The sequence below is a fragment of the Triticum aestivum genome, chromosome 5A, assembly GCF_018294505.1.
Source record: "Triticum aestivum cultivar Chinese Spring chromosome 5A, IWGSC CS RefSeq v2.1, whole genome shotgun sequence".
Taxonomy (NCBI): domain Eukaryota; kingdom Viridiplantae; phylum Streptophyta; class Magnoliopsida; order Poales; family Poaceae; genus Triticum; species Triticum aestivum.
The window spans coordinates 491,740,714-491,758,863 of NC_057806.1; the positions used below are offsets into that span (position 1 = coordinate 491,740,714).

General features: G+C 44.1%; 3 protein-coding genes across 4 annotated transcripts; 2 read left to right on the forward strand and 1 right to left on the reverse strand.

Annotated features, from left to right (window-relative positions):
* Positions 1-3,850: 3,850 nt before the first annotated feature.
* Positions 3,851-7,812, forward strand: LOC123104285 (cyclin-C1-1). Of its 2 annotated transcripts, none has more exons than XM_044526104.1 (9): positions 3,851-4,088; positions 4,203-4,309; positions 4,706-4,745; positions 5,426-5,470; positions 6,221-6,342; positions 6,426-6,543; positions 6,658-6,702; positions 7,285-7,432; positions 7,512-7,812. In XM_044526104.1, exons 1-9 carry the CDS (start codon positions 3,865-3,867, stop codon positions 7,629-7,631), a joined length of 969 nt encoding a protein of 322 aa, XP_044382039.1. In that variant the 5' UTR covers positions 3,851-3,864; the 3' UTR covers positions 7,632-7,812. The 2 variants fall into 2 exon arrangements, with proteins under 2 accessions (XP_044382039.1, XP_044382040.1); XM_044526105.1 differs by having other exon boundaries at positions 6,429-6,543.
* Positions 7,813-9,354: 1,542 nt separating this feature from the next.
* Positions 9,355-12,695, reverse strand: LOC123104288 (E3 ubiquitin-protein ligase RNF4). Its single transcript, XM_044526107.1, has 6 exons — positions 12,489-12,695; positions 11,667-11,900; positions 11,314-11,383; positions 10,723-10,838; positions 9,852-10,092; positions 9,355-9,741 (listed from the first exon to the last, which is right to left on the reverse strand). The coding sequence occupies exons 2-5, from the start codon at positions 11,874-11,876 to the stop codon at positions 9,853-9,855; spliced, it is 636 nt and encodes a 211-aa protein (XP_044382042.1). The 5' UTR covers positions 11,877-11,900; positions 12,489-12,695; the 3' UTR covers positions 9,355-9,741; position 9,852.
* Positions 12,696-12,725: 30 nt separating this feature from the next.
* Positions 12,726-16,152, forward strand: LOC123104287 (uncharacterized). Its single transcript, XM_044526106.1, has 4 exons — positions 12,726-12,970; positions 13,056-13,187; positions 14,770-15,171; positions 15,920-16,152. The coding sequence occupies exons 1-4, from the start codon at positions 12,834-12,836 to the stop codon at positions 16,056-16,058; spliced, it is 810 nt and encodes a 269-aa protein (XP_044382041.1). The 5' UTR covers positions 12,726-12,833; the 3' UTR covers positions 16,059-16,152.
* The last annotated feature ends 1,998 nt before the right edge of the window (positions 16,153-18,150 follow it).

Below are 18,150 nucleotides of genomic sequence, written 5' to 3' on the forward strand. Positions count from 1 at the left end.
TCTAGTCCAGGTGGGAGACATAGAGATTCGCAAGATACATACGGATCTGAATGTTGCAGACCCATTGACTAAGCCTCTTCCACGAGCAAAACATGATCAGCACCAAAGCTCCATGGGTGTTAGAATTATTACTGTGTAATCTAGATTATTAACTCTAGTGCAAGTGGGAGACTGAAGGAAATATGCCCTAGAGGCAATAATAAAGTTATTATTTCATTTCCTTATATCATGATAAATGTTTATTGTTCATGCTAGAATTGTATTATCCGGAGACATAATACTTGTGTGAATACATAGACAAACTAAACGTCACTAGTATGCCTCTACTTGACTAGCTCGTTAATCAAAGATGGTTATGTTTCCTAACCATAGACATGTGTTGTCATTTAATTAACGGGATCACATTATTAGGAGAATGATGTGATTGACATGAAACATTCCATTAGCTTAGCACTCGATCGTTTAGTATGTTGCTATTGCTTTCTTCATGACTTATACATGTTCCTATGACTATGAGATTATGCAACTCCCGTTTGCCGGAGGAACACTTTGTGTGCTACCAAACGTCACAACGTAACTGGGTGATTATAAAGGAGCTCTACAAGTGTCTCCAAAGGTACATGTTGGGTTGGCGTATTTCGAGATTAGGATTTGTCACTCCGATTGTCGGAGAGGTATCTCTGGACCCTCTCGGTAATGCACATCACATAAGCCTTGCAAGCATTGCAACTAATGAGTTAGTTGTGAGATGATGTATTACGAAACGAGTAAAGAGACTTGCCGGTAACGAGATTGAACTAGGTATTAAGATACCGACGATCGAATCTCGGGTAAGTAACATACCGATGACAAAGGGAACAACATATGTTGTTATGCGGTCTGACCGATAAAAGATTTTCGTAGAATATGTGGGAGCCAATATGAGCATCCAGGTTCCGCTATTGGTTATTGACTGGAGACATGTCTCGGTCATGTCTACATTGTTCTCGAACCCATAGGGTCCGCACGCTTAACGTTACGATGACAGTTTCATTATGAGTTTCTATATTTTGATGTACCGAAGTTAGTTTTAAGTCCCGGATGTGATCACGGACATGACGAGGAGTCTCGAAATGGTCGAGACATAAAGATTGATATATTGGAAGCCTATGTTTGAACATCGGAAGTGTTCCGGGTGAAATCGGCATTTTACCGGAGTACCGGGAGGTTACCGGAACCCCCCGGTAACCTAATGGGCCTTAATGGGCCTAGTGGAGGAAGAGGAGAGGAGGCCTAGGGGCTGCCGCGCGCCCCTCCCCCCAAGTCCGAATTGGACAAGGAGGGGGGCGGCGCCCCCCTTTCCTTTCTTCCCTCTCCTCCTTCCCCCAAGTCCTAATCCAACTAGGGAAAGGGAGGGGAGTCCTACTCCCGGTAGGAGTAGGACTCCTCCTGCGCGCCTCCTCCTAGGGCCGGCTGCACCCCCCCCCCCTTGGCTCCTTTATATACGGGGGCAGGGGGCATCCCTAGACACACAAGTTGATCTCTAAGATCGTTCTCTTAGCCGTGTGCGGTGCCCCCTTCCACCATAGTCCTCGATAATATTGTAGTGGTGCTTAGGCGAAGCCCTGCGACAGTAGAACATCAAGATCGTCACCACGTCGTCGTGCTAACGGAACTCTTCCCCGGCACTTTGCTGGTCGGAGTCCGGGGATCGTCATCGAGATGAACGTGTGCTAGAACTCGGAGGTGCCGTAGTTTCGGTGCTTGATCGGTCGGGCCGTGAAGACGTACGACTACATCAACCGCGTTGTCATAACGCTTCCGCTATCGGTCTACGAGGGTACGTAGATCACACTCTCCCCTCTCGTTGCTATGCATCACCATGATCTTGCGTGTGCGTAGGAAAATTTTGAAATTACTACGTTCCCCAATAGTCGTCGCTGCCCAACAAAGTTGAGGATTTCTCCCAGGAGACAAAGGGGAAGGGGATGGGGGGCAAGACCTGAACGGCGCCTCCAGGAAGGTGCGCGACGCCCGCCGGCATGGCTGGTTGGGGTTTCCCCCGGTCCTGCATCCTTGACACCTGCTCCCACCCGAAGCAGATCAGGATCCCATGACGAGGCAGGTCGGATCTAGGGGGAGGAGCTCGATGAAGCAGAAGGGCAGTGAGGACGGCCAGATCTGACGCAGCCGGAGCTGCCGCCGTCACGTGCTGGCCCGCATTCTTCAGGGATCTCGCCGTCCACACGGCCGAGAACAGCCGACCCGCGCCCGTGGCACCGGATGACGAAGCCAGCAGCGCCACACCAGCCGGGGCCGCCACCCCAGATCCAGAGGCCCCCCACGGGCGAGGCGAGGCGGCGAGGGCCCCGCCGCCACCTTCATCGACGGCGCGCCAAGCTTGCTCGGCGGCAGCTGCCTCGGGCGGCGGCGAGGGAAGGTCGGGCAGGGGAGAGAGGCGCGCGGGGTTAGGGTTTCGCCCCGCTCGGTGGGCGACACGAGGGAGGGGAGACGATAATGTAGTGTATTCATGTTTAGACCGGAGTATTTGGAAATGATCCTTTATTCTAACTTTTTGAAGCAGTTTTAGTACATCCTAGCTTTGGAGAAATACACATGGTGTTGTATTGTGCTTCAGAGTGGGCACTTCCCTAGTTGCTCTATAGGCCATAACTACAGACGAATTTACTAAATGAACTCGGGTGCCTGGGTCCCTTAAGTTTCATAGAAAACCAAAATTTAAAATTTCAGAAAGTTCTTAAGTTTTTCCACAATCACATATACACTTTCATAGAAAAATGCTGATTTGACGGCTACATAAAAGAAGGCAAAAATGTGGATCTAAATAGATGTGCTGTTCGATATATATAATAGACTAACACTTTTTTGTGCAGCCAGCAAGTGAAAATATATATTTACAATAAGTTAAATGTATGTTGGATCACACATAGATTGACATGTCCACTTTTCTCTTTTATCTTAAATTCAAAGTATGTTTTTATTTTTGAGAACTCCGGGACCCGAGACATTAGAGAGCCAAAACTCCTTTCTCGGTTGAAGAGGGCTTTGAAACTGTACACATGTGTTGAGAGGAATAAGGAGAAGAGAAACATCCATATTTATGTGTTGTTTACTTATCATCTATCTCGGCGGTCTCGTCTTGCAGTCTATCTGGAAGCCATCAAACTCTGACCGTACCAGTATGTTTTTTGCTTTTTCTCGAATTCCATTTTTCTTTCTTTTCTCTTGTTTTTTTAAAAAAATTTATGTTTTTTAAGTTTTGACTTTTATTTTTGTCTCCCCTTTTTTATTTAACTTTTTGTTGTACTTTCAACTTAAAAATGTTCATGTGTATGATAAACTGCATGAATCTCATGAAAACAAATGACTCTTTAAGAAACATTCATGACTCTCTAAAAAATGCCCATGTATATATCTCACAAAATATAAAATAAAACATAGATAAAAATAAGTGGAAAATTCATGTTTAGCAAATGAGTGCTCATTTAATTTACAAAAAGGATTCATGTATTTCGAAAAAACTGTCCATTCATCAAAGAGAATGTACGCATATTTAAAAAAATATTCATGTATTTCAGCACAAATGTGCATGCCTAATAAACCGATGTTCACGGGTATAGAAGAATTGTTCACATAAGAAAAAAAAAGAGAAAGCCTTCCGTCAATTCAACCAAACCATTAGCGGTTTGAAATAAATGAAAATTTTGTATCATTGACAGGTTACCTCTGATTCTACATATTAGTGACATGATTTGTTTAGTCGAATTAGTGACATAATTTTCCAAAACAAAAAAGAAAAGCATATTATTTTGTCCAATTGCTCAAAACTGGAGCCAACGGTGCTCCCTAATAAGGCCCATAAGTATGGGCACGGCCCCAACGGAACTGCGTACCACCTCGCGAGTCGCAATTTGTCTCAAAGAAAATAAAACTCGCGAGTCGCAATCCTTCCTGTCGCTGCTGCTCGAGTGCCGTGCTCCCCTCTTCTCCGAACTCCGAATTCGCAGAGGCTCCGCCGCTCCGGCCGGCGAGGCTCGCCGGCGTAGCCAGCCAAGGATGGCCGCCAACTTCTGGGCGTCGTCGCACTCGTAAGTCTCCAGCTCCCGGTGTCGATCGATTCGGTCTTTGCCCGTGATGGCGCGGATTGATTGAAGAATCTAATTTGGCGTGTTGTGTGCGCGCGCTTGATCCGGTGCGAGCAGCAAGCAGCTTCTGGACCCGGAGGACGTGGACCTGGTGCCGGCGGCGGACCGGGAGCGCGGCATCACGACGGAGGAGTTCCGCCTCGTCAAGATCCACATGTCCTCCCGTACGTGAGCTCCGCCAGCGTCATCCCCGTCCCTTGCTCGCCCCTGATGCAAATTACTGTACTTTAGTTTCTCAGCAGTGTAAAAATTCACCGTGACGCAAATTTTGGGCAATTCCCTACCGTACCCGTCGAATCAAGAGCGAACAGATCGTACGATGTTCGTTCTAAGTTGCTGATTCAGAAATACAAATTCGTGTTCTCCTTGTTTTATAACAGCATTTTTGTGATCTCAAGTTGTGGCAATTGTTTGTGTTCATTAATTGGCAGTTCCTACCATCAGCATGGGTCCAGTGCAACTCATTTCCTTCCATTTGCAGCGGCCACAAATTATTACTTTAGAGTTTGCTTGATTTGCAATATTTCGTTCTTACGGAGTAAAGCATTTGTTGGTTTCAGATATATGGCGGTTGGCGCAGCAGGTGAAAGTTAGACAAAGGTTGGACCTTGGATCCATTGCCTGGCCTGCACTTTTGTTTTCGATTATGTAATGTCATATTTGGACTCTAATGAACCAACAAAACTTATGTTCTGCATTTAGGCTATTTTGGACTTAGCATGCTTTCCTTCTACGCTTAACCAAGGAGATCTCCATAGTGTTTTGCACTTGCCAAGAAAATGAAAGCAATGCTTGCGTCTATCTACTAATAAATATTTTCGGTTACTTTACTGAAGTGGCTACTTCCATATCAACAAGTGTTATACTCCCTCTGTAAACTAATGTAAGATTGTTTAGATCACTACTAAAAGATCTTATATTAGTTTACAGAGAGAGTAAATATTGGCGTACAAATTGTTGACTTATTACAGTATTACGATAAACACATTCATACTTTCGCTCATCAGGTTTCACCTTCCTTATAATATTTCTGCATAGTTTGTTTCAACTTCAAGATTGATATATAAGCTACTTGCTTTCATACAAAAAAAAAAGGATTCACTGGCTCAGTGGCATTGTTTGTTGTGCTTTATCTGTACTGTTTATTAATCACATGTTTGTTGGGGCTGTTCTTATAAGATTAGAGTTGCCATTTGTCCACTAATACGCAGTACATTTTCCTCTCGTTTTTTCTGGGATTAACTCGTGATGCCGATCATCTTAAATCATTGCTATTTCAGAGTCATAGCTACTGCCATCACTTACTTCAGGCGTGTCTATACAAGGTATGATTCTCACCTAACAAGGATACATGGGATATGTAGTTTCTTTCTGTTCATCACGAAGAAAGAGTGCCCCACCCCTCTGGTCTCTGATTTCTTGCCTAAATTTGACTATCATTTTAATTAGCTGGAGAAAGGAAACTATGATACTACTTTTTTAGGCTGCAAGGTGCTGTGTTCCCCTAGGATCTAAGATGGTCAACTTACTGGATGTTTCGTATACTATGACTGTATATGATGTTTTGCTGTTTCTTTCTTTGTTCTGATGGGAAATTCAGTGCTTCAGTCAGAACCCTGTAAGATTTCACGCTGCTCCAATCACCCAATCAGAACTCGTGATATTGTAGATATTAATGGTTCTCAACTTGCTTCAATCAGAACTCATGTGTATCAGCTAAACCTACTACTATGGAACTTTTCTGTGACTATAAATTTCAACTGGTAGTGTTCTGAACATCGAGGATCAAACTCATGTTTGTATACTTTATTTATTATAATGGTTCTCAACTTGCTTCAATCAGAACTCATGCGTATCAGCTAAACCTAGTACTATGAAAATTTTCTGTAACTATAAATTTCAACTGGTAGTGTTCTGAACATCGAGGATCAAACTCGTGTTTTTATACTTCATGTGAGCAAAAGTTGGACATGAAGGTTTATTTCGTTTGCTTGTTTCTACATTTCTCTCTAAACCAAATTTAGTACTTTACGTAAGCAGGTATACTTGTGTCCTAATGCTGAATCTTTTTACAGAAAGAGCATGAGTGAGTATGACCCTCGTTTGGTAGCCCCAGCTTGTTTATATTTAGCATCGAAGGTAGAGGAGAGCACAGTGCAAGCAAGGCTTCTCGTCTTCTACATAAAAAAGATGTGTGGTAAGTCTCATGAATCATGATCATACAGGTACACAGTTTACTTGGAAGAGCTGCACTAACGGTTTAGTTGTTCCCCTTGATAGCAGGTTCTGATGATAAGTACCGATTTGAAATTAAGGATATTCTTGAAATGGAAATGAAGCTCCTGGAAGCGCTTGACTATTACTTAGTTGTTTACCATCCCTATCGTCCTCTTTTACAGTATGATTCTGTTTCCTGTGATATCTTATAAGAGTAACAAATGACATTTCTTCACTGGTAGTAGGGGGCCTCTTATAGTTAACTGTTCCCCTAAGAGAGATTTTCTGTTTGCAGTTTATTGCAGGATGCTGGCGTAACAGACCTGACACAGTTTGCCTGGTAAGCACTGCTTCATGAATGAAACTATGCCGTGTAGCATTAAATTGATTTGTGAATGCTGCTATTCTGGAATTGAACTTCTAGACCTTTATAATTCAACCACAGTCGCATTTTTTTTTTGTGCTTTGTTGACCTTTCTATCTAAGAAAAGCTACAGTAGATATTTAGATTTTAACCACCAAATGTCACTCAAAGCATCTACTGTAGCTTTTCTTAGACAAATGTTTTTATGACATGAGCATGTTAGCCCCAGAGAAAGCAGACTTATCTTTTGGTATCCTTGTTTCAGGATTTCTCCTAATATATATTTTGAGTTTATCAACGGTATTTACATTTGGCATTGATGTTCTGAATATCCTTGATAGAACTGTAGCCTGTAGGATTGTAGGGACATATGATAGAAGTACCTCAGCTGGGTTTTCCTTCTCATTTTCTGTATTACAGCACAGTTACTCAGTTAGTCAATAAAGCGATAGCTTTTATCTGGGATCACATGGAATACAAATACAAGTGAAATGCTTCTATCATGCTTAATCTTCAACTTGGCATATATCTATTCTGATCAGTCATGGTTACTTGCAGGGGCCTTGTCAATGATACTTACAAAATGGACCTTATTCTCGTACAGCCTCCCTATATGATTGCATTGGCTTGTATATACATTGCCAGTGTTCTTAAAGATAAGGATACAACTTCATGGTTTGAAGAACTTCATGTTGATATGAACATTGTGAGCGCATGTTTGTGAACACCCCCTTTCCCCCTCACAATACCCATCAAATTGATCGAGATTCATTTGCAATACCCAGGTGAAGAATATTTCAATGGAAATGCTGGACTTCTACGAAACCTACAAGGTTGACCCCCAAAGGGGGCTCTCTGACGAAAAGATCAGCCCCATAATGAACAAGCTGCCAGCAAAGGCCTAAAGTAGATGTTCTAGTTAATAGTAAATTCTTAGGCCTAATATTGCAAGTGGTCAGCGGATCAATTGTGATGCATCTTTTCAGAATGAAGAAACCCATGATAGGGAATAGTTTGGATGCGCTTGTGATAGTCTGTGATACTTGACATTTATAACTGTTGTATTTACAAAACAAAATTACTTCAGTGTGTGTGCTTGTTGGCATGACGTCTGGTGATACGGCTACAGTACATGCTCCCCTTATCCGAGAGCATGGTAAGCGTTGGATCTGAACTGGAGGAACAGGATTGAGTAGGCTCACTTCGCGTTGCAAATTATGCAGAAGGCACCCTCGTTTATTCTACAAACCAGTGACGAGCTGCAAATCCTTCTTCCCTGTTCGCCTCTTCCTCAATCGATTTGCATCGCCGCCGGCCACCGTGGCATGCCCCCATCCACCCTGCTAGTTCCGATCCAGCGCAGATTATAGGGCTCTCTCGGCTCTCGCGCGTGTTGATTCCTTCGCTCACATCCGGTCATTTTTATGGGAGCCGTCGCTGGAGCCGACCGCATCGCGGGGGCCGGAGACCCTACGCAACAACGATCGGGTAAGAGACATCGCCTCCTTCGTCGTACGCATCTGGGGCGTTTTCTCGTGTTCGATTTCGTGATTTTTCTTATTTGATTTTTGGATTGGATGTTTGCGCTGCGGAAGTCGGTGTCGTTCGGTCGATTCCTGTCCGAGCCACTCGAGTGTACCACGGTGACGACCTTGCCGGCACGGGCGGCCACCATAGGACATTTCCAGGCGCCGCCGCCAACCACGCTCAATCTAGAGTTACAAGTCAATTTCTCAGCGCCAGCCACGGAGGTTGGAGCTCATTCCGCATCTTCCAGCAGCGGTGCTGAATGTATTGGCGGTTCTGGGCCAGGCCTGTGGTTTGCTTTACTGGACACCTACGTGCTTCCTGAAGGTGCTATTAGTGTTGTGTAATCTCCTCTGTTTTGCATGCTCTTGTTGCTTATATTTCAGTTGAATCAAAGCAGCATGATTAGTTTTGCTTGTAGGATTTTATTTGCTTCACTTAATATTCGTTGTTGCCTGGTCTTGACGTGGAAGGATGTATGTGGCAAAATTGTGCAGGAATGTTTTTTCTAGCATTTTGGAACTCAACTCTATATGAATTAAACACTGATTCTCGCTTGTAGGTGTTGAAAGTGCGTAAGTTTGATTTCGTTGGTTTTATGTACCAGTTCTGTTAATGATTCTCACCTCCTCTGGAGTTGCCGATTGAATATTTGATGTATTTATTACTCCCTCCGTTTCGAATTATCTAGATGTATTTTAGTTCTAAATATATCCATTTTTGCGCCAAATAATTTGAAACAGAGGGAGTAGTTATCAAGCACCTAGTCGGTCAACATGTACCGATACTGTACTGCACTTAGCCAGACCACAGCTTGAATGAGATATAGTAGATTTTGCAAACACATGCTTCTTTTGAGGGGCAGGATGCAAATGTTCTAGGGGGCACAGGTAAACAGCAGGTTGAGTTGATCAAGACCATTCCCTACAGATCTAACGGCCCCAGCAGACCTGTAGCACCGTATCACCTAATTGACGGTAGCACTAGATATTTTCCCTGGCAGGACTATGAAGTTCCCCTACGTCCTCAGCCATACCTACCCTGGGCAGTATGGTAGCTGATAAAATGCCAGGGCAGCCACTTCAGAACATAGCACGGCACTGAACAGAAATACCAAATGTGCAACCTCAGATGCAGTTACATCGACCAACTATGGAGAAGAGAAGGGTACAAGGCTATTAGCCTAATACATACAACATTTTTAAGTTGCCGCAAACAATATACAGAAGGCTACAGGCAAATTTGTAAAACCCATTTCAGGCAGAAGAAGGCTATCCACTCTGTTTATCAGGTTAAACCCATTTCAGGCAGAAGGCTATCCACTATCTTTATCAGGTTAACCCATTTCAGGCAGAAGGTTATCCAGTCCGGTCATCAGGACGATGAACTCCTACCGACCCATTTCCATACATTCATCTAGGTGATGATGATACACAATGCTCCCAAGCAGAAGATCCACCATGGTTCTCCCTGGGAGGACTCCTGACCCTGACGATAGATTTCAAAGTCAGAGGTTCATTTTAACACATCGAACGGACCTGTATCTGATGAAATTGAAGCTCAACAGATTAAGGTGTATAGAAACTGAAAGGGCTCACCTTAACGGGAGGTGTTAGGAAGGTAAATGCGATGGAAATTGTTCATCTTCAGGTGCTTCCGGCAGGTAGGACATTTCTTCTGGTACTGGATGGCTTGCTTGATGCAGTTTGTACAGAAGATGTGGCCGCACATTGTTGTGGCGGGCTCGTCCAACTTGTTCCAACACACCGGGCAGGTGAAGATGGGTTCCTTTGGAGCCACCTTCACAGGCTCTTTGCTAGTTTTCCCCGCATTTTTTGACTGCCAAGAATGGGAACGCAGGTAGCTAGAGTTTAGCACAAATCACGAGGCAACATGCTAGTAGGAACTGGAAGGCAGGATGGAATGTATAGAGCAGCTTTCTTAGGTGGAAATATCCTATAGCATAAGGTATAAACTACTCCCTCCGTCCTAAAATAAGTGTCTCAACTTGTTGTACTAAAGTTAGTACAAAGCAGAGACACTTATTTTAGGACGGAGGGAGTATAAGGTAAACATGTTAGTACACTGCACCTACATAACAGATGGCAAAATGCTTCTTGAAATTTAACAATTACGAAATTTTCAGTGCCAACCAAGAGTCTTAACCGTTGGCCACTCGAGAACAACCTGGACAGGTCTATATGACATCATCAGAGAACTGCAAGTATGACAAACATACAACGAGAAATTCTTTCAACTTAATCAAACATAGTTACACCCTTAGTCCACTAAAAGGACAACATAATGCAAAACTCTATAGAACGAACAAAGGGGTGCATCGTGCACTAGATACCAGCTGTTATTCACATAAAGGACAAAGTAGAGAACAACTAATAAGTAATCACTAATCATTCATCAAACTGGACTTAAAGCTAAGAGAGTTTAATCCCTTCAAAAAAAATTAAATACCTGTAAGCTGGACCCTTCTCCTGTTTCTGGAGAGATGTTTATTACAGGGGAAACTCTTGGGCGTTTGTTCCTTGTGTTATGAGAAAGCACTGTTGCATTATCATCATGAGACACTCCTGATTGAATAAACAATGAGGCAGATAAGGAGGCTTAAATGACAGTGATATATAGTCAGATAGCATATTGACAAATACTCGCTCTGTCCCAAAATAAGTTGAGTCCTTTATTTTGGGACGGAGGGAATATTTTACAACTTCCAGTTGTGGTTTCCAGAGTCAGCATCAATATATATGTATCACGTTGCAACAGGAAGTTATTATATAGGAAATTAGCCACGGGTCCAATTTTCAGCATAGCTTATATATGTCTGTTCCCACTAGAAAGCAAACTTATGTCACATTGTATAATCAGCACTTACGGTCATCATAGCAGCATGATATAGGTGATTTTTTATAAATTGGATAATTCCAGAAGAATTGATTAGGCAGATGATAATAGAATGATGAAGAATATACCAAACAATTTCCGTAATGTTAGAAGCCAAAACAACTCTACAGAATGCAACATAGTAAGACTAAGTAGCGAACTAACCTTGCCGGATAGCATGTACATCGAGATCAACTACTGTCACAGGCTGCCTCCTGGGTCTCCGGTTCCTCCTCTGCAAAATGCAAGAAGACTCGATATAAATGCCAGAAATGGTGCATCACATTCATGTAATAACCAAGTTGTAATACTCTTCCTCAATATGAAGAGCTTGTGTGCGTCAGAATCATAAGAAGTACTCCCACCGTAAACTAATATAAGAGCGTTTAGAATACTAAAGTAGTGATCTAAACGCTCTTATATTAGTTTACAGAGGGAGTACAAAACCTATTTGAAAAGTGAATGTATACACCATGGTCCTTAAACATCACTACGAGCTTACTGCCTCGCGAAGTTACCTGAGGAGGCACTTGTGAAGCTGATACGACCTGCACTTCATCCTCGAGGGCTTCCACATCAATGGGTGAGGTGCGCGCGCCAGCGTTAGAGGTCGATACTCCACGTCGGCTGCCCGCCGCTGGGGGGGTTGAGACCAAGTTCACGACGACCTTATCAGCATCTTGTGATTGCCTTCTGGAGGCACGCCGTGTGCCGTTGGCAGTACTCATGCTCCCTTAAGCTCTTGAATCGACCTGAGAGTGAAAGAGACGTGATTCAACAGTTACTTGCTTTTACCACAAACTATCTGTCAAGTGTCAACTATCAGCAAGCATTTTACCCTGTGACCATCTTATAGCAGTATAAATAAATCAAGGACAACGATGCTCAGATGTCAGATCAAACTTTGGACCATCTCGACAAAGCTACCGAGGGCCAACAATGCAAAATCCAACCACACGTTCTTGACGAAATTTGAACTAAAAAAAAGAAGTCCCATCTGGGGCAGTGAACTGAACCACGAGCAGTAACAAAATCGGGGGGATCATCACCACGACCCTCAGCAACCGTAGGACGGATCAAGCCGGAGACCCGTCCACGAGCCAGAGCACGAAACGAGCAGTACAGCGCACGCACAGATGCCCCTGATTCCCAATTCCTAAGGTAGCCGCACCGAATCGACGGCGAATCTGCCAAGAAATGGAGGAATTCGACCCAGGGACCGTCGGCTTGGGGGACGAGTCGAAGAACAGCTCGTCGCCCGCAACTACCTCGCTGGATCGGCGCCTACCGCGGAGGCAAATCCAGCGCAAATCGACACGAGCGGAGATGGGGGGACGTACCGCGCTCACCCGACGAACCGAGCTCGACCGGACGCGCAGAGAAGGCAGCCGCCGCGCCGCGCCGCCGGCCCGCTCACTCGATTTTTTTTCTTCGCTCGGCGCTTCCTCCTCCACCTCCTCCCCTCTCCCTGCCCTGCCTGTTTTGAATGAAAAGGATGCGAAAGGGGGAGAAGACGAGGTCTCGCGATAAAAAGGAAGATACGTCTCTTCCCTATTTTGGGCCCCGCCTGTCAGGGCCCGCTATCTTGGCCTTGGCCCACGTGTGCGTGGAGCCTACCTCTTTTGGGGGCCCGTTTCCAGTGTGACGGGACGTTGAATTTTCCAGTGTTGCGGAGCTGTCTGTCCATGGCGGCCGCGGCGCGAGACCGGCGGCGAAGGGGCCGCGCTCCCGGGGCTGCCTCCGCGGAAGACGACGGGGAGGAGCACCACCTCAACCCCTTCCTCTCGGACGAGGCGCCCTCGTCCTCCAGAGTCCAGTTCAGGTGCGTGCTCTCGGCTCTCCTCCTGCGGTTGATCTGTTGGTGCGCTTGTGGATCGTTCAGCGGGTTTGCGTATGTTGCGGAGCAGGAACGTGGCGTCGCGGGCGCGGTGGGTGGAGGAGGCCGGCGCGGCGGAGGTGCTGGACAGCAAGGGGAAGCTCTGGCTGACCACCGGCGTCACACGCGGCGGCAAGCTCGACTACAATGTCGAGGAGATCGGGTACGCCACCTGTTTGATGAAATGCCGCGACAGTAGAACATGGTTATTTGCTCTGTGATATGCTACCGTGGCCGTCGGGGCTTCTTACCAAGCCGTGTGCATGACGTCTTTCATCTAAGAAATGCGGAGCATGTCCTGGAGTTCTTTTTTCTTTACGGGCAAACAGTAGGGGAATCCCGGTATAACTTTCATTAAAAAGAAGAGTAAACGGAATTTACATATTTTACATGGGGGTTGAGATGGCCCCCAACAGAACAGTAAAAGAGAGAGGAGCCTATACTAATAAAAAGAATAAAATGGAAACTAGAGAAAACCGCGGGTTTAAGAAATAGACGCAATCCAAGCTTTCAGTGGCTCCACTTCCACTGTTTTAACTCTAAATGTGATGAGGTTCAGGTCACTAATTAATCAATCTTCTGCGCCAACCAACAAGTGAAGCAACCTTTTTTATTTCAAAGATCCAGTCATTACAGTGCTTCGAAATGTTCCATAAGGCAGATGAAACTATTTCTATGGAGCAAGGGCCATTGATGTTAAACAACAGATGTTCTCTAGACTCTCTGACACTGACTTGACATAGAGCACAATTCACCCCAAACTCAATCGTCCAGTGTCTTCTATCTATCATGTCTCTTGTATTAAGCCGGTCCAGAGTTAATAGCCACATGAAAACCGTCTGTTTTGGCAAACATTTACTTTTCCAAATAAGTTCAAACAACGGGCAAACCTGGACACAGCTGAACATCAACTTATAATATCCCGCAGAAGAGTAGGTTCCAGACTGGGAGGATTTAAACGTGCAAGTATCTAGCTGGGTGCCAAAGCGAGACTCACTACGAAGCTCCACCAACATACTATGCAGTTCCTGAAGCTCACAGTAGGCCTGAGGGGAGACTGGGATTGCAAAGAAACTTGCCAAGTCTTCCACCGAAGTTGCAGCTGTCATCTCCGTAAGTGAGATATCTGGGTCTAGAGCAAATGAAAAAAGCCTTGGCATCTTCTCAGCTACAAGATCTCCCATCCATCTGTCTTTCCAGCACACAATTATTTTACTATCCTAAGGGACGCATGCAGTGATAGCTCTGAAATTATCCACCAAAAAGGTCCCACCCGACCACACACTTGAGGCGTATCAGTTTGATAGTATGCTTGCCAAGCCATGTCCACCCATGGTATATTAGCACGATTAAAAAAATTAAACAAGTACTTGAGGATGAGAGCTTCATTTTGGACTTCCAGAGTAATAACCCCAAGCCCCCCTTTACTTTTCGGACGGCAAACCATGTGCCAAGCTGCCAGCGAATTACGATGTTCAGTAATGTCATCTTTTTGCCGAAGGCACGATCTCCTAATCTTGTCCACGTGTGTAATAGCAGTCTTTTGAATTCTGATCATGCACATAAAGAATATCCTGGAGTCCTCATGCTTGAATCAATATGATTGTGCTTGTTTAACCCAACGGTGTGCAATAATTACACTATGCAGCACTCAAATGTTCATTGGATGAATTGCATGGCATGCCTTTTGTTTTCAAATACTTTGACTTGCAAGCTAAGGCGTGTTGGCTGACCAAACTATGCAGGTTTTTGGCAGAAAGAGGGGCATTGATTTTTCTCGATGATGAGGATGGGACAATAGGAATGGAAGAAATCTATGGAAAGATTGCAGGAGGAAAATATGGGTGCTCGTGGGATGCCTTCCAGGCTTACAAACACTTGAAGTTGCTTGGCTACATTATTGGACGATATGGTGTCCCCTGGACAATGAAGCATAACCCTACTTGTGAAACCACTGATTCCCTGGAGAGTATGCCTGACACTAACCAGAGCTTCGATAGAGCCGACGGTGTCCGCAGCGGCATCGCGAAATTACTCAAAGAAATGCACATAGATGGGTTGCATCCATCCTTTGAAGTGTATCTACCAAATAGCAAATTTAGAAAGTCATCCCCTGGAGCCCCTTGTTTCTTCCTATCTATGTTAAGGTAATGTTACTTTTCTCACGTGCATTTGTGCTTATAAACTAGTGCATTTTCATCTTACAGTAGTTCACAAGGTTTGTTTAAAATGGCAGTGTAGGATCACAAGGTTTTCTACAAGAGTGCATAAATTGTTCATTGTGTGTTTGATATGATTTTAATCTCTTCTGGTTTGAAATGGATGTTCTGAAACTTCTGCACATTTAGGCATCACGATTTATCTATCAGGTGTTATTGGTTGTCTTTCTGTGCACATGGATATCTCTCTTTTGTGTTGTTAATGTATTGTATGCACATATACATAGATTTAATACTTTGCTCTGTTATCACGGTGGTTATAATGTTCGAGCTAATGTATATAATTTAAGCTTAGTATCCAAGCTGATAGGGAATTTTTGGTGTCCAATCAGATTTTTACTTAGCTGAGCTATGTCTTGCAATCGAAATGTGCAATCAATCATGATTTCTTGTATTTATATGCTTATCATATATCCATCAGTCACACCCTATCACAGGTTCTCATTTTCGTGACAAACTTTTCCCCAACAGAATAAATAGTGATTCTAACCATGTAGTGGGTAATGAAACACGTGAAGCCACAAATTTGCAGAAAAAGTTATAGAAGTAGGCAAGGAGACACGAAAAAATGCCATGAATATATGAATTTGGGCTTAGCAGTTTGTGTTTGGATGCATATGATCTCTTGAATGATATTTCTTTCCATCATAGCTCTTGTTTACTCGATTTGGTGCAGAGACAAACCACCATCAAGGGATGAACTGGAAACCATCGAAAGCAAGTGTGGCGGCATTCCTCTTAAATTTTGTCAAGTTGATAATGGACGTGTCAGCCTTCTCTCCTTCGACAAAGTTCTACTTCCTAGTTTGCCCTGACAGATAGCAGCAGAAATGGTTGTTATTTTTCACTTATTCTGAACTTCTGATCTTGTAAAGGTATCACCTCAATCTGCATTAGGATGTGTACTCAGTGCCATGAACGACAACCTAAAACAACCCCATGAATCAGTTAGTTCAGAGTGGCATGTGGATATTGCGGAAAAGGGCACCGTTGCTGCATCTTGACATCGACTGTTTTTTCAGCAGCAAATTGATGAATCGTTTCAATGGACAACAAGCGTTTCTGTTGTGCTAAAACATCGATTTGCCTGCCCTCTTCTCGGGACCGATAAAGTTGCCAGATAGATCTTCATGTAAAAAAAAGAAGGGTCTGCAGGGATCTGTGGAATCGTATCCACTTCCACTCTTTGCTCTCCTTGTTTACTGTTTACAACTGATGATGTTGTTTGGGCTGGTGCAACATCACCTTTGGGTTTTCTGACTTCAGGGATAATGCTTCGATATTTTCCATGGGGACTAGGTACTTTTTGGTGTGTTTCTAACTAATTAAGTTGCTTGCTAATGTCTCTCTGTTCGATGACACCAGAGAAGAGTTCGTACAAAAAATGACACTAGAGAACAATAGGCCGTTGCCACTGAGGAGAGCGTCATTTCGTTGCACAAGAGTTGATGTGACAATTAATCACCGTTTGGCCCCTACCAAATCGTTGTTGCGATGATTTTCCAGTTTAGCGGCAATGAAGGTGATGCTCTAACTTCAGTTCGACAACCACTCAGTGGCATGTAGGGGATTGTTCTAGTATCCACACTTTTGGGACTGAGGGAAATAATCGAGTGTGTTTTATCTTTAAAATGGGGTGCGCCGCAGATAAGTCGTTTTTGTAGCTCAGGCGTCATGGAGGCCTTTTTGGAAAATTCAAAAATCGGAAAATTAATTTTAAAAAAATTCTAAACAAAAATCCACATGCATATATAGATGCCTTGTTTGCATACGTATAAAAGTCCAAGATGATATACTTTAACATGTGAGGTACACAATAAAACATGTGTTACATGCACTGTTCACTATTAAAATGCACAAGTTTTCTTATGAAATACTCCCGCCGTCCCATGATGTAAGACGTTTTCTAACACTACACTACAACATTTTTTGACACTACACTACAAGTGTCAAAAAATGTCTTACATTATGAGACAAAGGGTGTATATGCTTGCCATTGTTATTTATTCAAATCTTGATATGAAATGTTATTGTATGGATCACTATGTGGTGCTAGGTACAGATTGGTCTATGGAGAGATCGAAGCCTTATCGTCTCCTAATTAGAAAACCCTAGCTAGGTTTCTCCCGCAACCCTTAATGGCTAGGGCAAACTTTACTCTTCAAACTCTACCGATCGAGCCCATGGATTCACCTCCCCTCTACCTGTCGCTCAGACGGCCGGTGGCAGGGAAGAGAATCCCGGTGCCTCCGCTTTGGTTGGTAGTTTAGGTTAGGATTTTTTTTTAGTCCTCGTAAGTGCGGTGCTCGGACGGATGCAACACTTGTTTGAGTTTGTCTTCTGGTCTCCAATCCTCTTGAGTTCGTCCAATTGGACATAGTCGACTCGACGGAGCTCCGGCATAGATTCCTGCCATCTCCTTGGGACGGTAAGGTTAAGGTTTCTCGTCGTGTGGCGATATTTGCTGCCAGGTGCTTCAGATGTATTCAAGGGTTCAATGACGACGAGTGTGGCTCTAGGGCGCTGGCCTTTAGGGGCACGTGCACGAAGACTTCCCGGGATTCGCGATATAATTTAGCCGGCTCCGATAGGGGAACGGCGACAACGGCGCGGCGGCGGCTCGTTCTGGCAGCAGTGGTGGTCGTTTTGGTGTCTTGGAGTCTCGATATAATTTATTATTACGTTTGACGTGCTTTGCACATTCGATAAACTTTGATAATAGACCTGAGTTACTTTTGCCAAAAAAAAGAGATTGGTCGACCTATACACCCATTGCCTTGTCGGTTTTTACTCCAAAATTTCAACGGTAATGATGCCCAAACCCATTCATATGGAAGCACTTGCCGATCAATCAGCTTTGTGTACTAGTAAAAATTGATACACCATCTCTGTGCGAAGAGCGACATG